Raw genomic sequence first — 27,605 nt, 5'->3', positions numbered from 1 at the left:
CCGGTCGGTGGTCGGCGGTCGGCGGTCGCTAGTCGGCGGCTGGGCCTTATTAATATTAATGAGACATGCTAGTCTATCGCCACCTGAGGTGTGGACTTGAGTGGTCCGAGCAGACACAAAGAGTCACGATAGCCTGTCATTTAGATTTAGCATTCGATACGATTCGATACGATTTGTATCTTGTATCTGGTATCTGGTATCTGCGGAGCCCCCCTAGGCGCGGGGCCTGCTGCTGTTACCGCTCAGGGTGGTCGCGTGATTGGGATTATGCGAATAATTATTCATAATTGATAATTGTTTATCCACAAATTAGTGAGGCCTATTAGGGAAACTAGCAGATGATGTTTCTCGTATGATAAATGGGCGTTTTCTTGCATGATATTTTAGAGGCTCTTTATAGAATTTTGATTTGTCTTCTTTTTTTTTTTGGATGAAATGCAAATTGAATGCAAATTTTTCCTCTGTCGCATGAATTTTTATTGTATTTCTTTATATATTTTTGCTTTAAATTTATAGTTCAGGTTCATTCACAAAAAATTCTGCCTCCAAAGAGTTTGGCAGCTCTCCATTCAGTTTTTTATACGATCTTTAACCTTTTGAGGATTGAGTTTGAGGTCTTATCGGAGCATCTGCTTTGACCTTCCCTCCAAATGTTGTTGATCTTTTTGGAGTTTCTGAATTTGGTAAAATGTTTCATTGTAGATCATTCACGAGTCTTTATTTGACCTTGTTTTCAATACTTCAATATTAAATATTTAGTTCAATGAACCGCAAAGAGCGTTCAATAAAAATAATTACCCATCTGCTAAATATTCTTTTAAGCTATTGAAGCATTCAGAAAATCTAGTCTAGACTGAAAGCAGTTTATTTTTGCAATTTATTCAGATATTTGTAAACATTTGAATACTGAATTCTAGTAGCCCTGCTTTTTGCCCTCACATTGGACGGCTTTTTGTCCAGTTTCCTTTCCCTTTTCGATCAGTTCTAGCAGCGGATTGAATTTCTAGATGGTGTATGGTATTTGCTATAGTACTCCCCGATATCGAATGACAGTAAGGGCATTCGAGGCATCGGATTAAGCCTGGCTTTTTGTTTGTTCTTTTGTTGAACTAGTTTCTGACAACTCATTCCATTGAGAGACATTCTGTTTTTGGTGTCTTAAGCATCTTAAGAAAGATATTTGAAGCATATGAATATTTAAAGACAGTGTGAATCAAAAGTGTAAGGCAATTGCAACCATTGAAGGTCTTTAAGCGTCGCTTTCGTACAATAGATGGATTCTATATGAGAGCAGATGATAAACACAAGCAGAATACATATTTCTCAGTCTTTGATTCTAGCTTCGATTTTATATCCATTATTCCGATCTTTAATCTTTCTTTTTCGATGTTCACCCTTGATCTTCGATCTTTTATGTGTATAAACGCCCACATATTTTCAATAACCAAATATTGTTTTGGTTATTCACACAATTAAATTATAGTTTTAAAGTTATTCAATTCTCTGAGTCATGCTCAAGCAATGTATGTTGTTGTTTTTACAATCTTGCGACCCAGAAGTGTGTCGAGTCTCGACGAAAACTGTGTATTTGTGGCAAGAAAATTTTGGGACAGGAGGAGATGAGTAGCCGTATCCGAATGGAAAGGCAGAGGGCCGCTCTCAGAGCCTGCGAGAACCGAAACTCTCGCGCATCCTCGTGTCTACGGGGTGTCATGAAAAACACATTCATGGAACAGCCTTTTAGACCCTCATGCAACACCTTGGTATTCGATAAAGCGATAAACATACAGATTCAACGATAACATTCGATTCGATAAGTAAATTCGCTTGAAATCGGAACAGATTCCAACGAGTTTCCACCCCTAGATCTTTGGTATTGAATTTTGTTCCCAAATTTCCACCTGAGGCTCTGGCCTACACTTTCGAAACGCACTGTATGTGTTGTATAAGTATTTCTTTTTATTAGGGACTTATCGGGCTGGGGCAGCGCCCTGTGTAGGCGTAACAATAGACACCATTTGCATACCAGGGCGGCGGCGAGGCGGTGGCGAGGCGGAGACAAGCCGCATGTTGCCGCTCGTAAAAACCAATTAGGCATGCCACCGATCTGTAGATCTGCACGGGTATATGTACGACACAGCATACAAAACCGTTACCTGTCGGCGGGTGGGGGGAGCAGCAGCAACAACAACAACAACAACGAGAGCATTAAGCAGTAGCCAACATAATCGCCACCATAAACCATTTTTTGTTGTTGTTGTTGTTTTTCCTTCTTGGCTTTTCCTCGGCTTTTCCGCTGCCGCTGCCGCTGCTGCTGTTCAAACAATCGCCAAGAACAGGCTGGAAAACACAACTAAGTAGCTGCTACCAATCGCCAAAGCAATTTGCAATAATCAACATTTTTAACAAAAAATCGAACAAAAAATTACTACAAAAAAAAAAAACGGCAAAAATAAAAAATAAAAACAGAAAAAGAACAAACAAAAACAAAGTTGTAAGCAACAACGAGAGAATACAAGCAAGAAAAAAAATCGACAACCAACAGATCACGATAAATCAATGGCAACAATAAAAGCAACAACAGCAGCAGTGGCAGGGGCAGGCAGGAGGAGGAGGAGAAACCAGGGAGGAGCTAGATGAGGGGGCAGTGGCAGGTGGGTCCGCGGCAAAGGGGCAGCACCAATAGCTGCTATATATATAAATTTGTGCTGCAGCCTCCGTAAGCGACACGACATGACCAACGACCAACCATCGACGACGACGACGACGTGCAGCACGAGTTACTCTTTTGTTGTTGTTGTTGTATTTCGGTTTGGTTTGGTTTTTCCTTGTGGCATGCAACCGAACCCATAGAGAGCAGCCCAGGCACTTGCCACAGCTGCCACCGGCGGCAACGCGCTCAGTTTAGGAGGTGACCGGCGGCGGCAGCCCCGCTGCCGATCTAGGCAGAAATCTATGCTGATTATTTTTTTGGTTTTTTTCTCGTTTTTTTTTCGGCTGTGGCTCGTGTTGGAAAGCCACAGGTCCAGCCACAGCTACAGCTTCAGCTACAGCTCTAGGAATGGATAATGGGTGGGTAGAGTAGAGTAGAGACCATGCACCATGCACCATGCACCATGCACCATGTTGGTGGCATGTCTCTCTGGACTCGACTGGACTGGACTGGACTGGCGGGGCAGTTGCATATGAGTTATGGCCATGCTTGGCTTGGCAGATTGCTTGCCACAAATGCTCGACATTGGTTTAACATGGATGCTGCTTCGAGAGCATCCAAATATGAAATTGTTTTTAGAGGAACAAACACACACAAGATGGAAAGAATTCAAACTATTTTTGAGATGTTCTTTATACCGAAGAACAACTATTACATATTTTCCCATTCAATAAGTTTCAAAGCTCGAAGGACACATCGCCAGAAGTGCACCCATTTCTATGAGGATTCCAACCTGCAGTAAAACGAAATAATTGTAATTAATTACTAAATACAGGAATAACTCTGTTTCACGAGAGTCGAGCTTGAGAATTACATTTATTTGCTGTACAAATTTCCCATAAGTGAACGTACAAGATGGACAACAAGAGATTAATATAGTCGATAAATTTATCGTTTAAGTCCGTTTTGCGATAATTTTGCGAGACTTCAGTCATCGCTCGTGGATTTTTATCATGTCAAAGTCCGTCTACGAACAATTTATGAAACAGTTGAGCTTTTATAAGTAGACCCACTACTATTGAAAGGAAACGTTCGACTTATGAAGATCTCGACCAACAGAGTTGGACAAAATGTGCTTCCTAAATGCTTTTGCCACCCGTTTTAGACCGAAATATAGAAAATTCAAGTTACAGAAGTTACGTTTCGAGTTATGGAAGTTCAACTATAGTGCCACTGGGAATGTACATGGATCGGCATTTCCCAATAATTAAGGAAGAGGAATATTTTACTGTTTGGAAACGATTTATTCTTGAACATTTTCCTAATGGAACTGTGGTATAATACAAAAAACCGAACCGTATTTTAAGGCCTCGGAGCTAGAGCTTCATTGCATCGCATAAATATGTAAAATACATAAATAACTACAATGAACCGATTGGTTGCACAACTAGTTCACGTTCATATGTCAACTAGTTCCATGGAGCTGGTTCATTCGATGCTAACGTGTGTGAATGGCAAAAAGCAACAGCTGTATTGATCCTCCAAGTGAACTTTAATTAAACGCATTTCGAAAAAGAGAGATTTAAGTCCCAAAGAAGCACAGAACTCCCAACGAGTAAACTCTCCCAGGCTTTGGGCTTTCCTTTCCTTTCCACACACTCCTTCTTCGTTTCCTCCTCGTGGGACAGGGTTCCCATGGCACAACCAGCATATAATCGCATTATGGCCTCATGGAAATTAACTAAATATCAAACGTCAACAAGACTTAGATCGTAGATCGTAGATCGCAGACACCTGTTCTATAGGTGGTTTCGTTCCTACTGGAGTGCTTCTCACGGAAGCCACTCATTAGCATGTCAAATAAGCGGGAACAGAGAGAGGAAGAAAGAGAGTGAGGGAGAGAGCCAGAGCGAGAGATATCTCGGTTGTTGGATGTGGACCACTCAGAGCTGGAATGACAAATAATCCAATTGTATGCGACACCTGGCCACAGGGGAGTGGGAAGAATAATTAAATATTAATGCAAATTTGTGAACGATACAAAAGATATATGGCTATATGGTGCCTCGTATATGGTGTAATATTTATGCAGGCTGATGTCACACACCACACTCTTTCTTCGACTTATGCAAAGCCCCTGCTAAATGTTCTGTTTAACATAACTAATCCACATTTTATTTTCATATTTTTGCTGTAGATCTCGCAGCGCCACGCCCTCCTCATCATCGTTTCGCGGTGGCGGTGGCAACGGTGGTGGTGTCTCACCCAGCCAGCAGCAGCAGCAGCAGCAACAACAGCAACAGCAACAAAGATTGAGTCCGCCGAGTGCTCAGACCACGACACACATGCCGCTCCACAATTTGTCTACAAATTTGCTGAATACCATACAACAGCACCAGCAGCAGCAGCATCGGAACAACAACAGCAGCAGCAGCATCGGTGGCAGTGGCAACATCAACAGCAGCAGCAGCGGCAGCGGCACAAGCAACAGCAACAGCAACAATGTGAACCAAGGAAGTGGTGCAGGAAGTGGCTCGGGCAGCAATGCCGCATCGAGTTGCAATACAAATGCCACGGATTTCTCCACCCGCAACTATTCGGACATTATGCGATGTCTGGCGGCCAAGTACAATAACACCAATCCCAATGAGTAAGCAAATCCTTGAGCATCAGGCAACCCCCCAAAAAAAAAACTAACACTCGTCTGTAAACTTTTCCAGCAACCATGCAACAAGACGCAATTCCTATTACGACAGCAACAGCACGGGCACCTCGGGAGCAGCAGCAGCAGCAGGAGCATCGGGAGTCGCCTCCAGTGGCACACAGCAAAGCAGCAGCAGTGGCAGCTCCACCGCAAAGTCGGGCAATGCCAATAGCAGTGGCAGCGGCAGTGGCAGTGGCAGCGGCAGCAGCAACACCATCAACAGCCCCACCAATGCCAGCAATGCGAACGCGGCCAGCAAGAAGCTCTCGCCTTCGGCGGCTGCGTCGGCGGCTGCTGTCAGTCTGCCCAAGGAGACCAAAGTGAGTGTGTCCGCTGGAGGAGGAGGAGGAGGAGGAGGAGCAGGAGCGGGCACCTCTGGCTCGAGCGTGGGCTCGTCGGTGGCCAGTGTCGGGCCGTTGCCACCGCCAGCCGCAGCCCAGTCGCCCACGGAGCAGGCCAAGAGCCAAATGGCCGCTGTGGTGGCGGCCGCCAGTGTTTCGCCGTTTATGTCCAGCTTTTTGCCCTTCTCGTCGGGCATTTTTCCGCCGCTGATAGACATGAGCAGCACCCAGGCTCTGATGACGCTGGTAAGTACAGTGGGTACACAAAAACAAGCAAAGAAAAGCTATGTGATGGGACCACCCAAAATGTTAATGACATGTCCCCTTTGATTGTGGAATAGTGGAGGGGTTTTGAATGGGAGGGATCATTGAATGGATTGGCGGTATAAGAGGAGCTCTCTAAATCCCAAGCGACTACCATAAATGTTCAGTACTTAAGGCCTTTGGACCCTATCAACTGATGTTTTCGAAGATATCAGATACAAATCTGTGTGGTGTAACGGCCCAATTAGAAGCGAGAAGAGTGAGACATAAATCTGTATGGTGTAACGGACTAATTTGTAGAGAGAAGAGTGAGAGAAAGATACACAGAAGGGATGTCCACTAAAACTCTCCACTTACGGCTAAGCTACTCTGTGAAAAAGAGTGTGCCAGGCAGAGAATTTTCGGCCCACCAAAGAGCAAAAAGTCAACCAATGTACAGGGTATCCTTAGATCTATTATTAGGAATATTCCAACTGTTTTTCCAAATTAAAGCTCACCTCCACCGTTCTTTTCCCCATCTCTCCCCCGCCGCTTAGGTGCGTGCTGTCAAAGATGCCCAAATCCAGGAAATTCTGCGCTGCAAGCCACAGCATCCGCAGCATTCACAGCATCCACGTTCCAGTTCCAATGCCTCGTCGCCCAGTGCCAGTGCAGCGGGCACGCCACGTTCCACTCTGAATGCCGCGCTCCAGCAGGCGGCTCAATTTGTTACACCCGCTTTCATCTACTCGGCCCAGCTGCAACAGCAACAGCAGCAGCAGCAGCAGCAACAGCAACAGCAGCAACAATCGCATCACGCTTCGCGGCAGTCTAGTCCACGTTCCACAACAGAGACTTCGACTTCGGTGGCGCCCGTCGGTGGTGGTGGTGGTGGTGGTGCTGGTGGCTCATCGATTGCGTCGGCGGCGCCATTAGACTTGAGCTCCCAACCGCCAGCCGCGAAGCGCTTTAAGCCCGAGCCCGAGGGCCTGCTAGGGAAGACGCGTCGTGCCAGCTCAACGGCCACCACGGCCACGACAGCGACAACAGCCTCATCCACACCATCCCCGCCACTTCTGGACCAGTCCGAGGAGATCAGTAATGCCAACGCCAACGCAGGAACAGGCACAGGAGCCTCTGCTGCTGGCGGTGCCCCGCGTCAGTGTCAGGCGCAGAGCGAGGAGGTAAACTCCTGGTCCGTGGACGATGTGTGCGGCTTTGTGGGTGGAATTGATATATGCGCCGAATATGTTCAGGTGAGCAGAACAGCACAGAATCCCTTTCCTCTCCCTTCAGCCCCCCATTTGTAGTTGATTAAGCATTGAGATTTCGCTGGGAGAAAGGAAGATTTCCTACCGACTGGCTCCAACTAATTGATGTTTATGTAGCCATCGGCTAGGGGACACATAAATATCCACCGCTGGAAATGAAAGTTTACTCGGGAGGAAATCTCTTTCGATAGGGAGTTGATTGAGTATTAGCTTTCCGAGTGATTTTCGGTAGGGAAATAATGTATAAAGAGACTACTTTGGATACTTGAGAGCTGAAGGAAGTATTACAGGGAAATATCAAATAATATGTGGGGTGTATTCCTATAAGAAAATCTATGGTGATCGGTAGATAGGAGAAGATTTGTGTACATATTTACTTATAGAGTAGCGAAGGTGCTGGGAATCTAACACCAACAACCCTTATCGGCGACATTCGATTCGGGCAATAATAATTCGGGTCTCATCAAGCACACGATATGTACTTTGTTTTAGTCTTTTTTGCACTTTTTCGCTTATGCGTAGAAGGATAAATCTTCTATCAGTGGGAAATGGAAGTAATGGGAGTAATGACAGCAGTTTGAAGCTTGGATATCCTAAGTTATCTAGATATTGACTAAATAAATGTTAAAAGACATTGGTGGCCCATTAAGGACCAGTCAAAGATTCAAGAAAGTGCCTAAAGACTCTTATCGATTCATGGATCGACCCGGAGAATGTTTAAAAGGATTACAATTCTTCGGACTATCAAGGATTAGATAGAAATTAAACTAAATTTAATAAAAACTGTATCATATGTATCCTTAGATATGTATCTGCTAAAACCCTAAAAAGGAACTGCAAGAGAACTATCGAAACTGTAGATCGAAGATCACGCCATAATCTGCATCTGTTCAGGTAAAAACTTGAGATCTGTCATAAATTTCATCTGAAAAATGTTGAGAACCAGAAGAAAAAACCTTGAAGAATCGTTTGCAAAACACAAAACAGAAGTAAAGTGGATTGCTTGGATCCCCAAAATCGAAAGATCGGCAAGTCCCAAATGCCAGCATTTACCTGCGCGCGGCCCCCGAAAGACCTTCGAGTGAGTGAGTGACTTGGACGTGGATGTGGACATGGATGCGAGTGGCATTCTTGAACCCCATCCGAGCAACAGGCAGCAGTCAAAGTTCATTTACCCAAGGGGCAAATCATCGACAACACATAAACGCGTTCGTTTATTTTTGTCTGATTTTTCAGACTTTTTGTTCGGGGGATTTCCTGCCTCGGACTCGGGGCTGCTCCGCACAACGGCAGCAGCAGCAGCCAGAAGACAAGATTAACTATGTTTTTGGGATTTGAACTCCACTCCATGGCCGTGGCTGAACTCTCTGGCGGCCATTAATATTGTGCCACGCGAGCTGAAGCTAAGGCCTCGACTTGAAGTCGGAGTTGGAGTTGGAGTTGCGTTTTTGGCGAGTCCATGAAGAAAATGCTCCACATAGGCAAAAAGAGAAGACGTTGGAGACGACTAGAGCTGGAGCATTGGAATGGTGGTGGCCAGGTGATCTTTTTACGACCAGTTCCGGCAAGTTGAACGACTTTTGATCGGTCAGGCCGGGCCGGGCCGGGGCCGGGGCCAGGCCAGGTTTTACGTTTGGCTTTGCGGTCGACGATCGGTCAACGTCAGGCATCATTACCAGACCCAGTTCAGGCTGCCTGCCAGTTTCAGCCTCAGCTTCAGGATCCTGCTCTCCACTTCATCGCGTTAATGGAGTGAAAACATGGTCGGAGAGGTCCAATGCTCCAACTAGTGCAATCATGTGATAGGAGTAGAGCCATGTACGTAGCGTTCGAACGTTAACAATTAAGCCCGGGCTCTCGGTCTGGCTATCGGTCTGGCTCTCGGCCTGGGTCCTGTTCCAGAGCTCTAGGTGTTGACACATTTTGATGCATATTAGCCCGCAAGAGATGAAGAGTCGCCTTGAAAGTCGCCTAATTAGCAGACCCCAAAGCGGCTTAGCGTCCATTCAAAGATGAACTAAATCTGCTTACCGCCGCGAGTAGACGACGACGCCGATGATGATGATGTGGATGCTGATGCTGATGGAACCAGTTTCCTCCGACGAGGTTGAGGATTGCTCAGATGCTGATGACTCCTCCCCGAAGGTTTTTGCTTTTTTGCAATAGACAAAAAGGCAATTGGCGTAATATTCAATTGAATTTATGGCCACAACGACACTTGGCCAGCTTTTGGACTCGGACTTGCTCTTGGGCTGCTCTTGGGTTGCTCTTGGGCTTGGTCTTGGTCGCCTGAACACCTTTTGTGGTGCAGTTGCATGAACTTGTTCCGCCAGGCTAACGATAGAAAGACGTGGCAGACCTCTTTTTTTTTTGTTTTCGTCGTATCTGTCGTTGTTGCTGTTGCTGTGGCTGTGCCTCTTGTCGGTCGTTGAGATATTGTGGAGGTTGTAAATATTTAGTGCAGAGGTTGACTCTCCGTCTGTGAGGCTGGGGCTGGGGCTGGGGCCGCGCTGGAAATCTATATGAAGACATTGAGAACTGGTTCAGTGACATTGTCCAGGCCTCTCAGCGACAGCAACAACGACGTTGTCGCATCATGTTGCAGTCACAGACACAGAGTTGCAAGTGTTATTGATAGTGCGGCAGCCTAGACTCCTCTCCAGGGTCCCCCGGGGTGGGAGGGGGGTGCCACGCATGGGTGGCGGCTCGGTTCGGCCCGGCCCGGTACGGCTCTCGATCTCGATGGCGATGGCCAGCCCAGGGTTTATTATCGCCAGAGCATTCGCCATAAAAATGCAGATGAAGTCATAAGTTGGGGCCAATGCCAATCCCATTCCCAGTCCCCATCCCGATTCTGGTTCGACTCTCGCAGCAGGATGCGATATTTTCAGCATTTTAAATGTTCAGATTTATGGCTATATTAAAGCACAATAATAATTTCTATGCGTGATCAGCGGCACGAGCTACAGGAGGGACTTCTCTCTCTCTTCCTGTTCCCGTTCCCTGGTCTTTTTTTCTGCATGCCAGCCGGCTAGAAGTCTTTTTTTTGTCATGAATTATTCGCTGATTAAGTGGACCGAAGGTAGCAGGTGGGTTGACTGGGACTTGCCACAGAGCATAGAGCATAGGGGGGCACTCTGCGTGGCATGTGGAATGTGCGGTAACCCAAGTGGAGGTTAGAAACTGGATAGATGGAGGAGATGGCTGCACAAGATCTGGCCAGCAGCAGTTTGGGCGAGGAGGATAATTGGACTGCAAGGGAGATCGATCTCTGGATAGCAGAATGGGGTATGGGAAGGGGAGGGGATAAGTATAAGTAGAGATGGGAAATCAATGTAAAGGATCAGCTACAAGAGTAGGCAAATATCCATGTTGATCTATCAATGAAATATCGTCTCTAATATCACTAGAAAGGGGCTCCTCTTCCCAATATATTTCATTCTTTTCTATCCCAGAGATGGAAGAGTCTCTCTCTCAATCTGTTGTTTGTCGACTGCCGAAGGGTTTCCCTTCCTAGTAACTGCTCTCTCACGGAGTAGCTTAGCAGTCAAGCGTGTTTGAGTTCTTCCTCTAACATTTTTGAAGAAAATCTCCTTTCATTCCCTAGTCTGCAGGGAAATGTGTTTCTTTATTTTCCACATAATTTCCTGGATATCTTTTGATCTCTCTAAAGTATATTATAACCTTTAAACTCTCACATCTCATATCTAAACCCACGATCTAATTAAAATCTCCAACAACTTTCTTGGAAAATCTTTTTTTGCAATCTTTTTTTCGTGGGTAAACATTTGCCCTGTCAATCCATCAGCAATTCCCGTGAACTTATTTGGAGCGAATTAGTTTCTGTCAGCTAATGACAGGCCAAGGAATGTCTCTCCCTTTAGGAACGAGCCAGCAAACGAGGCTCGGAGCCACAAACGAAGCTGTCAAACGCAGCAGCAAACAAAGTCTTGAACCCAAGAGACGAAACTCAAATTGGAACTGGATTGGAGCCTAGGCTGGGAGCTGTCCCATCTCCATCTTCGGTGTGGCATGAGTCTCTGATGTACATGGGATGTGCCTCTTCCAGCCTGCCTCTAGCCCCCTGAGCGCCTCGATCGTCGGTCGGTCGTCGTCGCCGCCGCTGTACTTATTGTATTTGACATGCCAAATGCCAAAAGTACACGTAGGCGTCATAAGATTCATGACTCGAAAGAGTTGACTTTGCGCCTTTTTGCCCACGATCGGTTTGGGTCTTTTCCCCTCCCCCCCCCCTCTCTGGGTCTGGGTCTGGGTCTGGGTGTCGTGTCGCGGGCACTGAACGAACGTTCTGTCTAGGCTCCACTCCACTCGCATCTGAACTGTAGCGAGAGGTACACCAACGTGTTATTGTTGCTTGGGTTCACATAAATGTCAAGCATCGGCCACAACAGCAACCAGCAACAGCTACAGAAGATGGAGATCAACTTTAGCTCTAGATTTTGCACCCATGGCTAACGCCCCCGACAATCGCATGGCACTCCATCTCTCTCGGGGGGCACTCGGGGGCTCTCGGGGGCTCTCGGGGGGCTCTCGCGTATGCATTTCAAAAACGACCCTATTATTAGGCGTAGGGTTTCATTCGTTCATCCGCCGTTGGGGCAGCAGCATTATGAAACCAAAAACATAAACAACCAATGCAAATCCCCCTTAAGTCAGCAGAGTCATCGTCATGATCATCATTCCAGATGATCATTATCGTCTCGTATTCGAGAAATGTCAAAAGCCCAGGCCCATCCGCGCACTTGTCACTTGAGCTTGGGGGCCCCCAGAGGTCTCCCTTGCCATACAGATACTCGAAGCAGATGCAGATACTTTCGGTATCTATGTATCTATCTCTCTCTCATTATTTGTTTATCTTAATTCGTATTAAAGTTAGATTTTTTATCGCACAAGCAACTCGTTATTTTGGCTCCAGGGTCCCGGCCCGTCCCTGCCCGTCCCTTCCCGTCCCTCCCCGACGACTGTGCACAGCCCCCTCTCATCCATAACTGTCACATTGCCTGACTTAAGTTTTATTTATCTTTATATTGGCCTTTCGGCCAGGCCAACGCTGTCTTGTGGCCAAGCTCCCTCCTCTCTGGTTTTTTAAGGGAAATGCCTGCCTTGCCCCCTTGCCCCCCGCCGCCCTGGCTGACGCTGTCGCTGTTTGGTTTTGAAAATTGATTTGGAAAGTTGCATTAAAATGCAATTTGTTGGTTGTGTGGCAAGAGGGACAGAGACAGCGACAGGGAGATAGAGAAAAGTGTGTTATGTGGCCAGTTGCCCCCTGCTTCTTCTGTGCCACAGGAAGTATGACGGTGCAACATACGTGAGTGTATCCCAAAAAAAGAAACAACAAATAACAAAATTCAAATTAATTTTTCGGCTAAGCGGAGTGACAGAAGAGTGAGAGATTGAGGGGAAAACCTCAATGGAAGAGTCAAAGTTCAGATGTGATGTAACTTTGGGACTGGAAGTGTGATGGGGGCGCTGTATGGTTTATGGGTTATAGAAAAAATAATAAAAAAACGTGAAGAAATTATGGTTTTCTACATTTTTATTGAATCTTAAATCTTGAATTTATTGAATCTCGATCCATAAACAAATAAGATGCTTAAAATCCACATGGGATATCAGTAGGACATCTGTGGTTGCCTCTGAGAGTCCAAACCGAATAGCCACTGGGTCCACTATGATCCATTCTCTAAGCGGTTCTTGTACTAAAGATAGAATCTCTGCCTTTCCCCTCGTTCTGCCAACAAATTTCCCTCTTCCTGCCTTCCTACCATCGGAGTCTTCCGTTTGTATCAAAAATGGTCCTAGTCATGCACACGACAGTTAATTTGTTTGTTCTTCGATTCTTCTTCGTCTGCCTGGCGCCAGTTGTCGAAGATTCAAACTCGGAAGCAATGAAAGAAGCTGGGAACTCAAAAATATGAGCCCAAGAACTTCGAGTTCCGTTTCCATTGAACTCGTATCGATCAGAATTCCTTGCATAGAGAAAGGTATACAAATTAATGTTCATCAGGTTTACTTCTGTAAGAGAGAGAGAGAGAGAGGGAACACCCCATGGCAAAAGGCCACAGATCCGGCTCCACAAATGTTGTGGCAGAAAAAACACTCTATGGTTGCCCCGAGTTCCGTTTGCGGCGCACAACAACCCATATTAACGGTGCTTTTGTGGTAAAAAAAAAAAAAAAAACAGAAACCAGCAAAGACTTTCATAGCCCAAAGAATCAATGCACAGCCAAGTGGCTGGGAGTGGGGGCCCAGAAAGGAGAACAAATCACCGACTTGCCTAATGATTATAAACGTAACAATCTAGTTTGCGGCGTTGGCGGTCAACGCATTATCAGCAACGGGCAACGTGCAACGGGCAACGTGCAACGCGCAACGTGCAACAGGAACAGGAACACGGAGGCAACTACCGCACACGAGACTGCAACAACAATCGAGTGTGCAACAAGAGGAACTGGAGGCACGTGCTAAACATGCAACTCCTACTTTTACCACGGCCAAGGCCCCGGCAGACAGGCAGCAACAGGCAGCAGTCCGAGAGACAGACAGAGCGGCACAGACACGACCATTCAGTCAAGAGACAGCCACACAGCGTTGCAGTTGCAGTTGCAGTTGCAGCCCAGCTCCTTTCGGCCACAAGACCAAGACCAATATGCTACCATTAATCCATGAATTACTTAAAACCACATTCCGTGCAGCGGCAGCAGCAGCAGCCAGTAAGGGGGAGCAGGGTGGCAGGGGGACAGAGGGGGGCAGGGGGAACATTTAAATTGCCCGCTTACCGCCATATTTCAATATATTGGGGTTCTGGGCGGGAGACCGAAGAGATTTTTGCCTTTTTTTCTGTGTTGGCTTCCACTTTAGGCCGCCTACGAAATGGACAAAAAAAATTGGCCCAACGACAAGCAATTTCTTGCCTCGCGTTTGCTTGGCTTTTCTCTGATAATGTTGCACGATAATGATGTCGTCTGTTTGATGATGTTGCTGCTGGCTGGGCCTTGCTGCAGCGACCTGCTGTGGCAGGCAGGCCGATCCGCCGAACCGAACAATCACCTACATTGAAGGAAAAAGTTCTCTGTTCTTTTTAGAAGAGTTTTGCGGGCCAGGAATCACAGCACGAAAGCAAATGATTGCAATCGAGTGCGGAAGGGGGAGCTGCAAGGTCCCTTCACTCCTTCTCTCTGTGTCTCTCTCTCTCTCTATGTGGCACAGTGGCGATTAACAGACAAATTGTGGACATTCTCAGAGAAGTTCAATGATATTTGTACCCATCAAGAGGGCATTACATGTGTAATCTTTAGGCAGAAGGCGTTTGTCCTGTAATTTCTTTATTCCTAAGGAATCTGCAAGCTCTAGGATGGATCTGCCATACCATGCCAGAAGGCCCACTGTGGCTGCCGGACTGGAGCAGAGGTTAGATGAAATGTGCACCAGACGGAGGTTATAAGGTGGCCACGGCAACAGAGCTGCCATTTAACTGACAGTCGGATGGGGCAGGCAGGCAGGCGGGAAGGAAGGCAGCAGGGAGCAGCCCGCAAAGTCAGGCAGCAGCCCCCATTGAGACCCCAGAGACCCCGGAGACCCCCGAGACCTCAGAGAGTCGGAACCAAAGCGAAGTCAGCGCATGACTGGAAGCACAGCCAAACACAAACATACAACCGAAAGAGTCTCAGAGTCCCAGAGACCGAAAGTCAAATGCCAAGCAGCAGATCATGCCAGGGTCTGGGGTCTGGGGGTCTGGGGGTCTGGGGGTCTTTGGGGTGCTCTCGAGTGCTGCTCGGACCCAGGCAGGTCGTTGCAGCAACGTCGCGTCGCTCGTGGTGTGTTATCAAAGCTGATGATGATTATACCCACTTGCACGCCTTTTTTCTGTGCCCCTACAGGAAGCCCCAGCCAGAGCCCCAGCCAGAGCCAAAGCTGGCCTGGGCTTTAGCTGCAATTGGCTACTCGTCGCCGTCGCCATCGCCATCGTCGTTGTTGTCCGTCGCCGCCGTCGTCTTGTTGCATGCATTATTATTATGCGCATGCGCGCAGTTGGCCATATAATCTAAAATTGTATCTTTGGCGTGTAACCCGGGGCACTTCTTCTTCTTCTTCATCTTCTACTTCAGCGCAGCTCCTGCAGCAGCAGAAGCGGCAACGGCAGCGGCAGCGGCAGCTCCTCCTTGCCTGCTGCCTGTTAGAGGGGGGGGGGAACCCAACAAAACTACAAAATAAACTGATTATGTGCCTACCGCTGCTCTCGAGCCGCGTCCACAGCGAAATTAACAGCCCCATCTCTTCGCGGACCTCGGCTGCAGGGGTCCTCCCCCTCCTCCCCCCTCCTCCTCCTCTGGGCCTGTCCGAGTCGGATGGAGCTCCCCCTTGTGGCCTTCTTTTGTTTCTATGGCGGACGATCGGGTCACATAAAATTTGCTAATATTTTGACCTTAAGATACAATATCTTTGCTGGTACGTAGCCATTGTGCACAGTGGGCAAAGATGGGCATAGATGGGCAAATATTGGTAACAAATGGAGGAAAAATATGAATGGGCATTTCTATAAGGAAAGTACATTTATTTTCAGACTTCTTATGTTTCCAATTTGTTGAAATTTCTCCAGTACTTTTCAGCCATTTACTCCCATTGTATCTCTATCCCTCTCTCTGGCCAGCGGCAGAAGCTGTGAAATAAAAATAAAACTTATTTATTACAACTGTGTAGCGGGACAGCCAGACAGAGCCGCGGCCCCAGGGGGACTTTTCAATAATTTATTAAATTATTTAAATAATAAGCGGGCAATTTTTATTCATTGCTGTTGAAACCACAGTCGAGTGATTGATATAGAATACAGTTTTCTCTGTAATAGATATAGGGGGAGGGGGGCCCAGACTGGCAATTTCCAACACTTTCGATGGAAAGTGGATGGAATAGAGCATTTTGGAGGATGTTCTGCCGTCGAACTATCTTCTAAGACAGATAGATGATAGTCGGAGGAGAGGCTGCATGCCAATCAAAAGCTACCTTAGATTGCAGCAGATTCCACAACCAGAATCCAGTATTCAGTATTCAGCCATGAACGGGGCGAGGCCACCTAGTAGTAGAGAGCAGAGCATCGAATGCGTAACAAGATCAAACCACAGCCACCGCACTGGGGGGATACTCGGGCGGGGAGGCCCCGTTGGACCCATTGGACAGCGAGACAGTCGGACGTCAGAGGATGTTTGGCATTAAGCGTAATTGTTGGGTTGAATGCTGGGCCTGGGATGGGATCGGATGGGATGGGATGCCTGAATAAAAAGAGAAGAGAAATATCATTAAATACTCGTACCAAAATCAAAGCCAAAGCCAAAGACACAAGTGAAGTGTAGCCCCGCAATGGCGATGGGAAAACAAGTCAACTTTTCAATGATACCCCTTTGACAGGGCCAACAGAGAAAGAGGGTAGATTGGGCTGCATGGAAGGTTTTCGAAATGGGGATGAGGATTATTATGAATATGAGTTCCTAAATAGGGAAGATAGTCCTTTTATCAGTAATATCAGTTTATCTCAGAATATTGCAAAATATAATATTAATATTCTTTTAAACATATTTTTTGGCCTTTTTTTGGTATTAATATTTTCTGAAGATCATTTTTTCGAACCATCAAACGTTTAACATGGTTTTTGAGGACAACTAGTGGGTTCTTTTACAATATTTATATGAAATTTTCTCTAGATTTTTGAAGATTTAATTAGATTTCACTCGAAATTCTATTTATTTTTTGATAATAATGTTTCTTTGTTCAATGCAATCTACACTCTATATGTTTATGGATTATTTAAGATATATAATATCTTTTTTGCCCTCAGTAAATTACTCCATAATACTCCACCCATTACAGGCTATCCCGCTGTCGACTATACGCAACTTTTGCGATTCTTTTGTTGTTTTTGTTGCGGCTGTTATTTTAGGTGGGCAGCCACCGATACGAGCAAACCGAGCCAAAGGTTGTTGATGGGCAACTGGTACTTGGTACTTGCCACTGCCACTGCCACAGCCACAGCCACAGCCACTGCCGGCAATCAGGTCGAAGTCAGTCTCTTTCTTTGAGCTTGCTTTTGGCCAGTCCCCGGCTGTAGCTGGGGCCCAGACCAGACCCGATCCGACCCGACCAGGCCATGCCAGACCAGACATGAAGAATTACAATGAGTAGGTAGTTGGGCGCAATTGACGGTGGCTCAGGCTCTGGCTCAGCCTCAGAGTCAGCTCCGAGAACAGCTTCAACCTCTGCAAAAGTTGGCAGCAGGTCGGCCCACGTTCTACGGGCTCCCGGGCATAGGTAGCACAAAAAGCTGTTCAATTTAGAATTCAAATTGTTGTCTTCGCCACTCGTCTGCCCCTCCCAGCCAGCTGTCCCTCCCCTACCCTCCGCTCCACTCCCCTGCCTGTAACTGTGTCTGTGTGTTGGACTCTGTGTTGGCCTGTTGGCTGATGGCTGGCTGTAGGGTTAAGCAGGTCAAAATCCGTACAACTAAATTGAGCCCAGAAATACAATTGGGAGAGGAGCCGCCGTCGCCGTCGCCGCTGCCGCAAAGACGGGGTAGAATTCATTTTTCGTCGAGTCGAACAGCAGGGTCTTTGGTCTTCAAATTAAAATGTTTTTTGGGGGAGAGAGCGACTCGGAGGAGTCCGAGGAGTCCGTGGAGAGACGAGCGAGTGACCAGAAGCAGCCAGAAGCACTTTTGTAGCCGCTTATTAGTGTGATGTGTCTTTTGGGCCAAGATTCGGGTTCCGAGGAGGATGAGAGGACCCTGGCACGTTTCACATTTTGACGCGCCATGCGGCCTGACCCTGCTATTAATTTATTTGGCGAAAAAACCAAAAAAAAAACAAAAAAAAACGAAAACATTCCACAACTTTGAGATTATCCCCCAAATGGTTGTTCTTTTCTTTCAATTTGAAACCAATCCACTTATATGCATATTAGAGATGGGCGCGTGACAGAAATATCGTTTGGATTAGGTGTTCTTCAGCCTCTTTCCGGGGTTCAATTGGAACATTAAGCGTTGAGGAGAGTTCTTCATTTATGCTTCATTTTATTATATTTTAAACTCAATTATCGCCATTTACTTCTGAAAATTAGAGATGGAAGCGGGATAGGAATATCATAGAAGCGATAGTATTGGCTTGGGTGGTTTTAAGAAATCATTCAAATATGGGTGTGTTTCTTTTTATTACTTTTACTAATCTGTTTGAATATGGATCCCTGCCATTTGAATTTGAACGCTTGACAATGTGGATATTCTTTGTCCATAGCACTAATCTGCGCTTTCGGATGAGCGGAATATTCAATATTTGGCTCGTACTCGAATGCAAGTCGAAGAAACGAAGTGGAGTTATGAAAGTTCTATTGAAAAATCCAATATTCAATATAGAAAGGGGTGGGTTTTTTTGTACTAGAGCCATTTTCTCTGAGTGTAAACATAAATCCATATTTTAAGGAACATTTTTCTTCTCGTGAGTTTGCGATAGTTTATCTCTGATATCTCTGGCATCTTTGGGATCTCTTTTTTTTTCTTTTGTATATTTTAAGCCAAGCGAGTATCAATTTTATGTGGCCTTTTTATGATTGAAACCCACTTGAATTCTATGTAAATATTGCGCAACAAAATAGCTTTATTGGGCCTAAACTTTATAGCTCTATTAAAGCCACCAGCAAAATGAAAAGAACGAATGACTCTAGACCGGAGTTTAGGTCGTATAAAAAAAAGAAGCAACGCAACAAATATTTACGAGTTCTTTGGCTCTAAAACAAACCTTTGACGAATCTTTTGCTGGTGCTGGTCTGGTGCTGTCGTATGCAAATCAACGTCGAATCGAACCCTCCTCTCATTGATATTTAACCATCTGTGTCCCATGGTCAAGTCAGGTCACCACTCGTGTCCGTAAAAACTTGAACTATAAAGTTTAATTAGATTGAAAGTCTGGGCGTAGCTCAGAGATAAGCATCTCACGTGTCGGCCTCTAATTTGATTGAAAATATTTTGGCAGCCGCCACGATTGCGCAGATTCCAGGCGATGGATGGTCTATGGTCTGTGGACTCGTATGCTAATTTTCAATCAACAAAATGTGTATCTGTTTTGTGTGCCAAATAAATATTAGCTGCGAAACCATCAAAGCTACATAAATTCCAGTCTCCTTTGCATTAATTAATATTTCTTTTTTTGGGGAAAGAAAAATCTACACACGATCATCGGATCCGCGTGTCTAGTGCTGTTGCTGCCCCGTTTCTCTTTCGAGTCTTTTGTTTGATGCAACAAAATGATTTGCATATTTCCATATTTTTTTCTGCTCGCTTTTGTTGTTGGCAGTAGGCTTTCCGTTCTGTTCTTTTGCTTAAATTGCCTGCAATGGACCCAGTCCAATGGACTGCAGTCCAATTACATTGCGTGTAGACCTCCTCGCTGGCAGACTCTTTGCTCGAAAGGAGTTCAAAGTCAAGAGCCGAGAGGCCTAAGAGACTCACAATTCAAATCTGCGTTTGGCCCGTATTGTTATGGCCAGGCTTTCTGCCTCTATCGTAGTTAATGCAATGTTCTTGTTGCTGTTTCTGCTGCTGTGGGCTGCTCGGCTGGTCAGTTGTTGCTATTGTTGGCCTCTGTCAATTATTGGCACAGAATTTAGAATGCAATGCTCGCCGGCCCAATGCACTTGGCCATGGCCATGGCCATAACCACAGAGGCACCCAAATCAAAGCCTGGTCTTTTCCCCATTTCCCCCTCGCTGTTTGCCCGAGCAACAGAATTATGACAGAGCCGAAGAGAGCTGGCTCTGTGGGCCCTGGCCATTGGAGTAAAAGCCACCAATTTCCGGTCAGAACCTGGCGTTTTTCCTACTCTGCAGCTGGCTTGTTTTGTGTTTTTTTGTGGTAATGTTGTGGTGATAGTAGGGAAATAAATTCATAATTAAATTGCCAGAGAAATGTGCAGAATAGACACCCAAGAAAGTTTTTACTGGGAGTTAGATATCTTTTTTTCGAGGAGAGAATGTTTAAAGATCAAATTACATTTATATTAAAATTCTATTCTATTCGATTCATTGACAAAATGAATATCACATTCATGCAACAAATTGCTTTAACAAAAGGCAGATCGTAAAATCGTAGATTTTCTGCATATTTAAATATTCAAAATCTTGGCAACACACAAATGAATGGATCCGATCCCTTCCCCCCAGTGAAAAGACCATAGAAAAAACTTCATCGTATATTTATTGAGTATTTGATTCAAATCTTTTCTCTCTCTTGTTCTTGTGAGTACCAGCTCTCGTCCTTAAGTCTAGGATATGCTCTTGTGCTATGTAGGGTCCAATGGCTGGCCGTTGTCCATTATTCGGTTCTTGTCAAAGTCTCTGAAGATCTGAGAGCGACGCCCCAGCTCAGCCAGCGCGGCCCTCTTGGTGTCCTGAAATTCCTCATTTCTGAGCTGGTGGTACACCTTCTGGTCGTGGTTAGCCTGCTCCATGAGAATGGCGTCGACGGTGGGCACCCAGGGACGTCGTGTGGTTATGACATTCTCGTACAGGGCCGTGTTGTTGACGGCAAAAGGACTGGGCTTGATGAAGATGGCTATGAAGCCCGGACGCTTGATGTCCCTATCCACGGGAAAGACACTGAAAGGAAGTCATTGAGAAATTCTACGGAACAACACTTGAGTACCAATGAGAACTGCTCTTACCAGAAATACTGGGATGTGGGGCGCCACGTGTTGAAGCCCCACCAACCGCCCATCACGTGAAAGGGACAGGAGCGATTCCGACCCGAAAACGTGTTGATCACATCGCCCACGGAGACGAACAGCAGATCTGTGGTATTGGCCTCCACCAGCTGGGCCTTGCGCAGCATGAAGAGATCGTTGAAGCCCGAGATGACCACATCGTCGTACAAATTGTAGACCAACTTGTCGTTGTTGTCCTGTCCGATGATCAGCATGGCTATCCGCATGGAGTTCATGATGTGCGCCAGGGAAATGAAGTTGATATTCATGTCGTTGTAGTCATCGGTCAAATACCCAAAGAACCAATGCCGCATGTGCACCCTGCTCGGCAGCTCGATGCGAGTCATCAGGTACCAGGGACCGCCCCAGTCATTGTTGAAATCACAGAACACCTTGCTGGGCAGGCCGCGATCTCTCTCAAGGCTGATGCCGAACAGCTCGTGCAGATCCAGTTCCTCGTGACACTTGGCTCCGGGATAGTGGAAGAATTCCGGGGGATGGGGTGTGACGGTTTTCAATTCTGTGGTCTTATTTGAAGTGCCATCCGCTGTGTCTGCTTCTGTGGTTATTTCTGTTGGTTCTTCTGGGATTGTTTCTATAGGTTCTTTTGGATTTGTGTCTATGGGTTCTCCTGGGATGGTTTCTACAGGTTGTTCTGGGATTGTTTCTATAGGTTCTTTAGGATTTGTTTCTATTGGTTCTTTAGGATTTGTTTCTACAGGTTCTTCTGGGATTGTTTCTATAGGTTCTTTAGGATTTGTTTCTATTGGTTTTTCTGGGATAGTTTCAATAGGTTCTTCTGGGGTTGTCTCTATAGGTTCTTCTGGCATAGTTTCAATAGGTTCTTCTGGGGTTGTCTCTATAGGTTCTTCTGGGGTTGTTTCTGGAGGTTCTTTTGGAGTTGTTTCTATTGGTTTCTTTGAAGTTGTTTTTCTTGGTTTCTTTGGTGTTGTTTTTCTTGGTCGCTCTGGGGTTTTGGTAGTGGTTTCTTTTTGGGCCCCTTTGCCAGAGTCGTCTATGATATCTATGAGGATGCCATTAGGCAATTTCTCCGTGGTTACTTCTTCGACTTTTACTGTAGAGTCTTTGTTTACGACGGGTTTTTTTCGATTTGGTTTCTTTTTTTTGTTTACTACTGGGTAATTAATCATGGGCTCTTCTGTGGTGGGTTCTCTAGTGGTGTGTTTTGTGATGTGTCTCTTTGTGGTGAGTCGTTCTATGGTGATGGTGGTAGTTTTCTTCGGTTTCCCATTGTTATGTATAATCTCAACAATATTGTCAACCGTATCCACCTCATCAGCATTATCATCCTCATCCGTGTTTGATGCAGGCAGTTCCGATTCATGGCTTTCCAGTGATGGCCAGTCCTCATAGGAGACCCCTGGCTTGGGCGAAATCTGCTTTGAAGTGATCTCCAGAGTCTCTGACTCTATCGAATTGATCTCCAGAGTCTCCTCTTCGATGGTCATATTCTTTGTATAGTTCTTCCCATCGGTATGCACTTCATTACGTTCCCGGTCCACATATCGATAGTTATTGAAGATGAAGTTCATGTAGTAGGTCTGGCTAAGGACAATCCACGGCAGGGTTATGGTCCACAAACAACGCTTTAGCATCGCGACGACCTTCACGCTGGTCGTAGCCAGTGTGAAAGTCAATAGATACCATCTGGGTTCTCTTTATAACCTCGCCTGCTGGGCATGTGACCGATCCTATTATCTATTGCCAATTGTGATATCAGGCCATAGTTGAATTTAAATGAAGCGGCAATTAAGTGTCATGCGATTCGATAGAGTCAAGCTCTGGACTTATAAAACTCATGTTCTCTCGAGTTCATAGTTCATTTTTATTTCTAAATGGGCATTGAGAAAGGTTGACTTTTAATTGGTTACTTGGTCACAGAACACACATTATTCGGTTGGTTAGTAGGGAGAAAATAAAAATTGAAATTGCATTATAATATAAATATTGTAAAATAAATATTTTTGTATGTAGTTCTATGCCATACTCTTATGAGGAAAATGTAAAAAAGCTACGGGGCATGGAATGCATTGTTTTTGCATTCTTTCGATAGGAGCAGCTGGGAGCAAGGTCATATCCTTTCTGTACAAACATCTTAGTATTGTTCTCAGTGTATTTTGTATTCACCACAAGATTGTTTGCAGTGTTATCTTCCGTTGCCTTTCTTGACCATTTACCGTTTGTTCTTGTCCACTGCCCTTCGCATTGCAGTACATGCTTGTTCTTGTCCACCGCCAGTGCCATTGCTGTGTAGGTGTCAGCGAGAGAGTGCGTAGAGAGAGAGAGACGACTCGCTCAGAGAGGATCGAAAGCAAAGAGAGCGAGAAGAGTGCGTGCGCTTTGAGCGTGTTCCTCTGCGCCAGCGCCAATGTGCGTGGGTTAGAAAGAGAGAGAACGACATGGTAATTGCGTCGCAGACATTGATTATCTTTGAAGGATTTGAAGGCTTGGCAATGCTCTGAGAGTAGTAGTGGCTTTATTGGAGCCTGCATCGGAGCGTAATTCGCTGTTTAACGTGTTGCAATTATTTCGTATCGTTTTTCCCACCAATTACTACTGTCGAAAAGGTTTTAACCCACAAGGGTACATCCCCTTCCATAACTATGAAATTCCCTGTTCTATATTTAAAATTTTATTGACATATATTTAATGAATTCATGTGAAGAGGACTATTCAACCTCCGAAACTCCACGGCCGGGCTATACTGCCAAAAGGAAAAGAAACGAAAACAGATACTTCAGTATGTGTATGCATTTTCTCTGAAAGACTGGTCAGGGACCTACATACGTTCAGTATTCCTCGTAGTCATCTATCCCGTACGTTCTTTCTTTGGCCTTGGGGGCCTTGGGTGCCTTGCGTGCCCTTCCAGCGGCGGCTCCACCTCCACCTCCTCCTCCTTGACTGTCAGAACTGTCCGCCTTGCCCCCACTGCCGGAGCCGCCCCGGCTGCCGGAGTGGCCGTGGCTTTCGCTGCTCTCGTAGATGGAGCGCACATATCGTCCGCCGAAGCTGTCGTCGATGCTGATCTCGTAGCTGCTGTGGTGGCTGTGTGCTCCGTTCGCAGCGGCGCCTCCCTCGGCCTCAATCTCGGCCAACTTCTGGCGACGGTTGTGCGCGTCTTTGCTGTCGCTGTCGTCGTCGTCATCAACGCCGGGAATTGGATCGGGAATACCCTCGCCATTGTCACCATTATCCATGCCTCCATCACCACCATGATCATTGGCATCGCCATTGTCAACGTAATCGTCTTGCAAACCATCGCCACCACCACCGTCGTCTCCCCCATCGCCCCCGTCGCCACCGTCGCCTCCATCGCCTCCATCGCCACCATCGTGATCACCGCCTACGTAATCAGCGTCGTGATCACCGCCATGATCCCCTTGGGGTCCTTCGTTATGATCTCCGTTATCATCGCCTCCGTCAGCGTTGTGATAGCTGAGGTTATCGGCGTCATGGTCACCTTCATCCCCGATCCCATGATCGTTGTACTGTTCGTTTGGGGACGTTCTGCCATCGGCACCGCCGCCGCCCCCGCCGTTGCCCTCGCCGCTGAGCGCCGCATCGGGATTGTTGTTGTTGAAGGCAAAGTTCATGTAGTACTTTTGCCCGAGGACCCTGGTCGCCTCCATCTGGACGAGGGTCAGCAGGACCAGTGTGAGTAGCCGTATCCTCCACATCGCTGCTACAATCCCAAGCTTTGGAGCAGCGCCCTGGTTGCCTCTCTTATATATAGATGATGAGGTCCGTTTAGTGCGGCGAATCGCTCGAATCGCAACAATCGATTTGGATGTGGAGCAGCCCATAAACAGTTGCCCCGATAAAGGCGTGTCCAACATGGAGCACAGGCAATGGCAGCGGCATCAGGCGGGAGACCGCCACAGCCACAGCTCGATGGCCAAACAGTGGCAGTTGTTAGTTGCTGGCCAGCAGAAGAAGTTGCAACCGTTGCAGCAGCAGGAACTGCAACATCAGCAGCTGGCTCTGAAACAGGTTGCCCCCCCCCCCCCCCTTTCGAACGAGTGCGGCTTGGAATTCAATCAGGGCCAATCTATAATAGAAATCTCATGTGGCGCGAGCTTCGCTTTTTGCCCCAAAGGGGAGTTTGGTTAGAGAGCAGAGCTGTGGGGGGCGTGGCAGTGGCAGTGGCAGTGCCTGCCGCTCTCTGCGCCCACTTTCAATCGATCGTGCGTTGCAAATATGAAAATGCTACTGCAGCAGGAGCCGGAGTCAAGTCAGGCAGCCCTGGCTAAAATCGTTTTTCATTAACAATTTTAAAAGTCGCGCATTAATCAGAGGCACACACACAGAGAGATACAGGATGCCCTGTGCCCAAGAGGCTTCCTGGCTGGAACTGGCACGGGCACTGGCACTGGCACTGTGGTTCTGTATAGACTTTGGACGGGCATCAGTCGAGTTTCATTGGGAGGGAAATATAGTACTTTTCTGGTGTCCCTCATTTATTTTTGAATTGTAAACCACTGTGCCGCCCATAAATCTACTCTTACACACACGCATGCCCACAGACAACTAATAATCCTCTCTCTTTCCACTCTCTCTCTCTCTCGCTCTCTTTGCAGTCGTTCCGTGATCAGTCCATCGACGGCACCGGGCTGCCGCTCTTAACCGAGGATCATTTGGTTAACTCGCTGGGCATGAAGCTGGGGCCGGCTCTCAAGTTGCGATCGATATTGGCGAGGAAATTGGGCGGGCCGTGTCCGTGTGTTGCATGCGTTGCGCAGGCGCAACAAATGTTGGCCTTGCAAACGACGGGAGGAACACCGCCAGCAGGGGCTGGCACCGCCACTGCCACTGCCACTGCCACTGCCAGTGCCCCAACTAGTTGCAGCATCATCAAAACGGAGATCTTCAATGGGAGCAGCAGCAGTAGCAGCAGCAACAGCAACAGCACCAGCAGTAGCCACAGCAATGCCACATGTTGCATGAACGACGCCAGCTAGTTATCAGCTGCCGTCCCTATAAATATCTATGCTAACTAATTGCATTTCAACTGCAAAATCGTTGTACCAAATGAGCTTTCAAGAAAACAAAAAAAAAATGGCGAGGAAGAGTACGAGTATAACTGTATAAATTAAATGTGTAATCTAATTGCTAGTAGCTAGTAGTAGCTAAAGTTGTGAACTCTAAGTGACAGCAACTAAAACAACAACGATCGCAAAGTCTTCCATTTGCACACTGACACACACAAATACACCCACACAGACAGCCACACACAGAAACAGAAACAGACAGATCACAAACACATACATAAACACATATTTGTATAGAGTTAATCAATTAATTAGTCAATTTAATGAGAGAGAGATAGAGTTTTCGTTTTACGTACTTAAGTGCAGAGCGGCCTGCCCTTTGCATTGAATTTTATTTATTTTCTATGACTTTTATTCGTTTTTAACTGCTAGTCAGTAATGCAGATACACATACATTTAATACGTAGAATTCCGCGAAATGAGAAACTTAAAAACTTAAAGAATTCAATATTATATTGTTGTTTTTAGCAAAACCGAAAGTAAAAGGCTATTTATTTTATATCTTATATTGCAATACGGCAAATCAATTGTTACACCCCAACCACAAACCCCACCCACAAAATTTTTTATTTCCACATATATTTTATATATGTTTATATATTTTCTGCGGCCATGCACAGAGAGAATTCAAAATTCAACTTTAAGAACTGTACATCATTTTTTTAAGAGCTCCAAGACTTGAAGACACACACCCACACACACACACACAAAACACACATACACACATATACACACAAAGACCCAGAAAGAAAGTAGGAAAAAACAAAAAACCCTATATTTTATAGTTTCCTTTGTAAATATTGTTTATTTAATTATTTATAAGTTGAATAGAGACAGACATTTTCTAACACTTAGGCCGTATGCAACGAACTTAAAAAATACTTCTGCAAAAATAGGAAAGAATAAATTTGATTTATTATTTACATTTAATAGAAATATAGCTATTTTTCACAAGCTAAAGCAAATAAATTATACCAGTTATCATACAAAACGCACACAAAACATCAAACCAGAGAGAGTGCCTCGACAATGGAATACCCTATTGCTTAATAGAGAACAATGGGGGCTTTCAGATACAACAGGAACCTATTTTCTTCGTCGTGGCTGCCGCCATCCTGGTGGGATGATGATCATCTAGGTGTTCATCCGGATGGAAAGCCAGCCACTTGCGTATAAGTTATGTATATGCTTTATGAGGTTACTTCTGAACCTATGTACATGCACCCCTACGGTGGGGTACCAGGCATAGCCAGAGTCTTGGTTATGCACTTCTGAATGCAGTCTCTGAGGCGTTATGGGCACGCGGCTGACCTCCGGACCGCTCTCTGCGTTGCGGGTCGAGCGGAACCGTTGCGCCAAAAGGCAACCAAGGATGGCTGCAAAACAATTAAAAGCACGCAGCGCACCTCCAGCGTCTAATTACAAATTGGAGTCATTGAATTTATTAAAATCGGCCCCGCGTAAATTGCACAGCAATGCACTTGAGACACGCGAACTGATATTGTGGGCCATCGGATCGCCGCTCCTTGGTTCTCATTACTCGGTCATAACTCACTGCGCCTGCCCG

The 27,605-nt window shown here is 46.1% G+C and overlaps 2 protein-coding genes across 6 annotated transcripts in view; one reads left to right on the top strand and one right to left on the bottom strand.

The window, feature by feature from the left end:
• Positions 1–27,033, top strand: part of Samuel (SAM-motif ubiquitously expressed punctatedly localized protein) — a 74,102-nt gene extending 47,069 nt beyond the window's left edge. For both annotated transcript variants that reach the window (XM_033379682.1, XM_033379683.1), the window contains exons 4-7: positions 4,851–5,303; positions 5,374–5,944; positions 6,499–7,197; positions 25,568–27,033. In XM_033379682.1, the coding sequence (XP_033235573.1) occupies positions 4,851–5,303; positions 5,374–5,944; positions 6,499–7,197; positions 25,568–25,948 (2,104 nt within the window). In that variant the 3' untranslated portion in view covers positions 25,949–27,033. The remainder of the gene's footprint in view (positions 1–4,850; positions 5,304–5,373; positions 5,945–6,498; positions 7,198–25,567) is intronic.
• On the bottom strand, positions 23,595–24,701 carry Acp32CD (Accessory gland protein 32CD). 4 transcript variants are annotated; one of them, XM_002132711.3, is made up of 2 exons: positions 23,774–24,701; positions 23,595–23,694 (listed from the first exon to the last, which is right to left on the bottom strand). In XM_002132711.3, the coding sequence occupies exon 1, from the start codon at positions 24,665–24,667 to the stop codon at positions 23,780–23,782; it is 888 nt and encodes a 295-aa protein (XP_002132747.3). In that variant the 5' UTR covers positions 24,668–24,701; the 3' UTR covers positions 23,595–23,694; positions 23,774–23,779. The 4 variants fall into 4 exon arrangements, with proteins under 4 accessions (XP_002132747.3, XP_033235577.1, XP_033235576.1 ...); XM_033379686.1 differs by having other exon boundaries at positions 23,595–23,689; XM_033379685.1 differs by having other exon boundaries at positions 23,600–23,689; positions 23,778–24,701.
• Positions 27,034–27,605: the final 572 nt, after the last annotated feature.

This window comes from Drosophila pseudoobscura, chromosome 4 (assembly GCF_009870125.1).
Source record: "Drosophila pseudoobscura strain MV-25-SWS-2005 chromosome 4, UCI_Dpse_MV25, whole genome shotgun sequence".
Lineage (NCBI taxonomy): Eukaryota > Metazoa > Arthropoda > Insecta > Diptera > Drosophilidae > Drosophila > Drosophila pseudoobscura.
Note: the sequence above shows the minus strand (reverse complement) of the source record. Positions and strands in the feature narration are given on the sequence as shown.

Coding starts and splice junctions, on each gene's coding strand:
- Acp32CD (XM_002132711.3), bottom strand. CDS start 24,667: ATGTGGAGGATACGGCTACTCACACTGGTCCTGCTGACCCTCGTCCAG.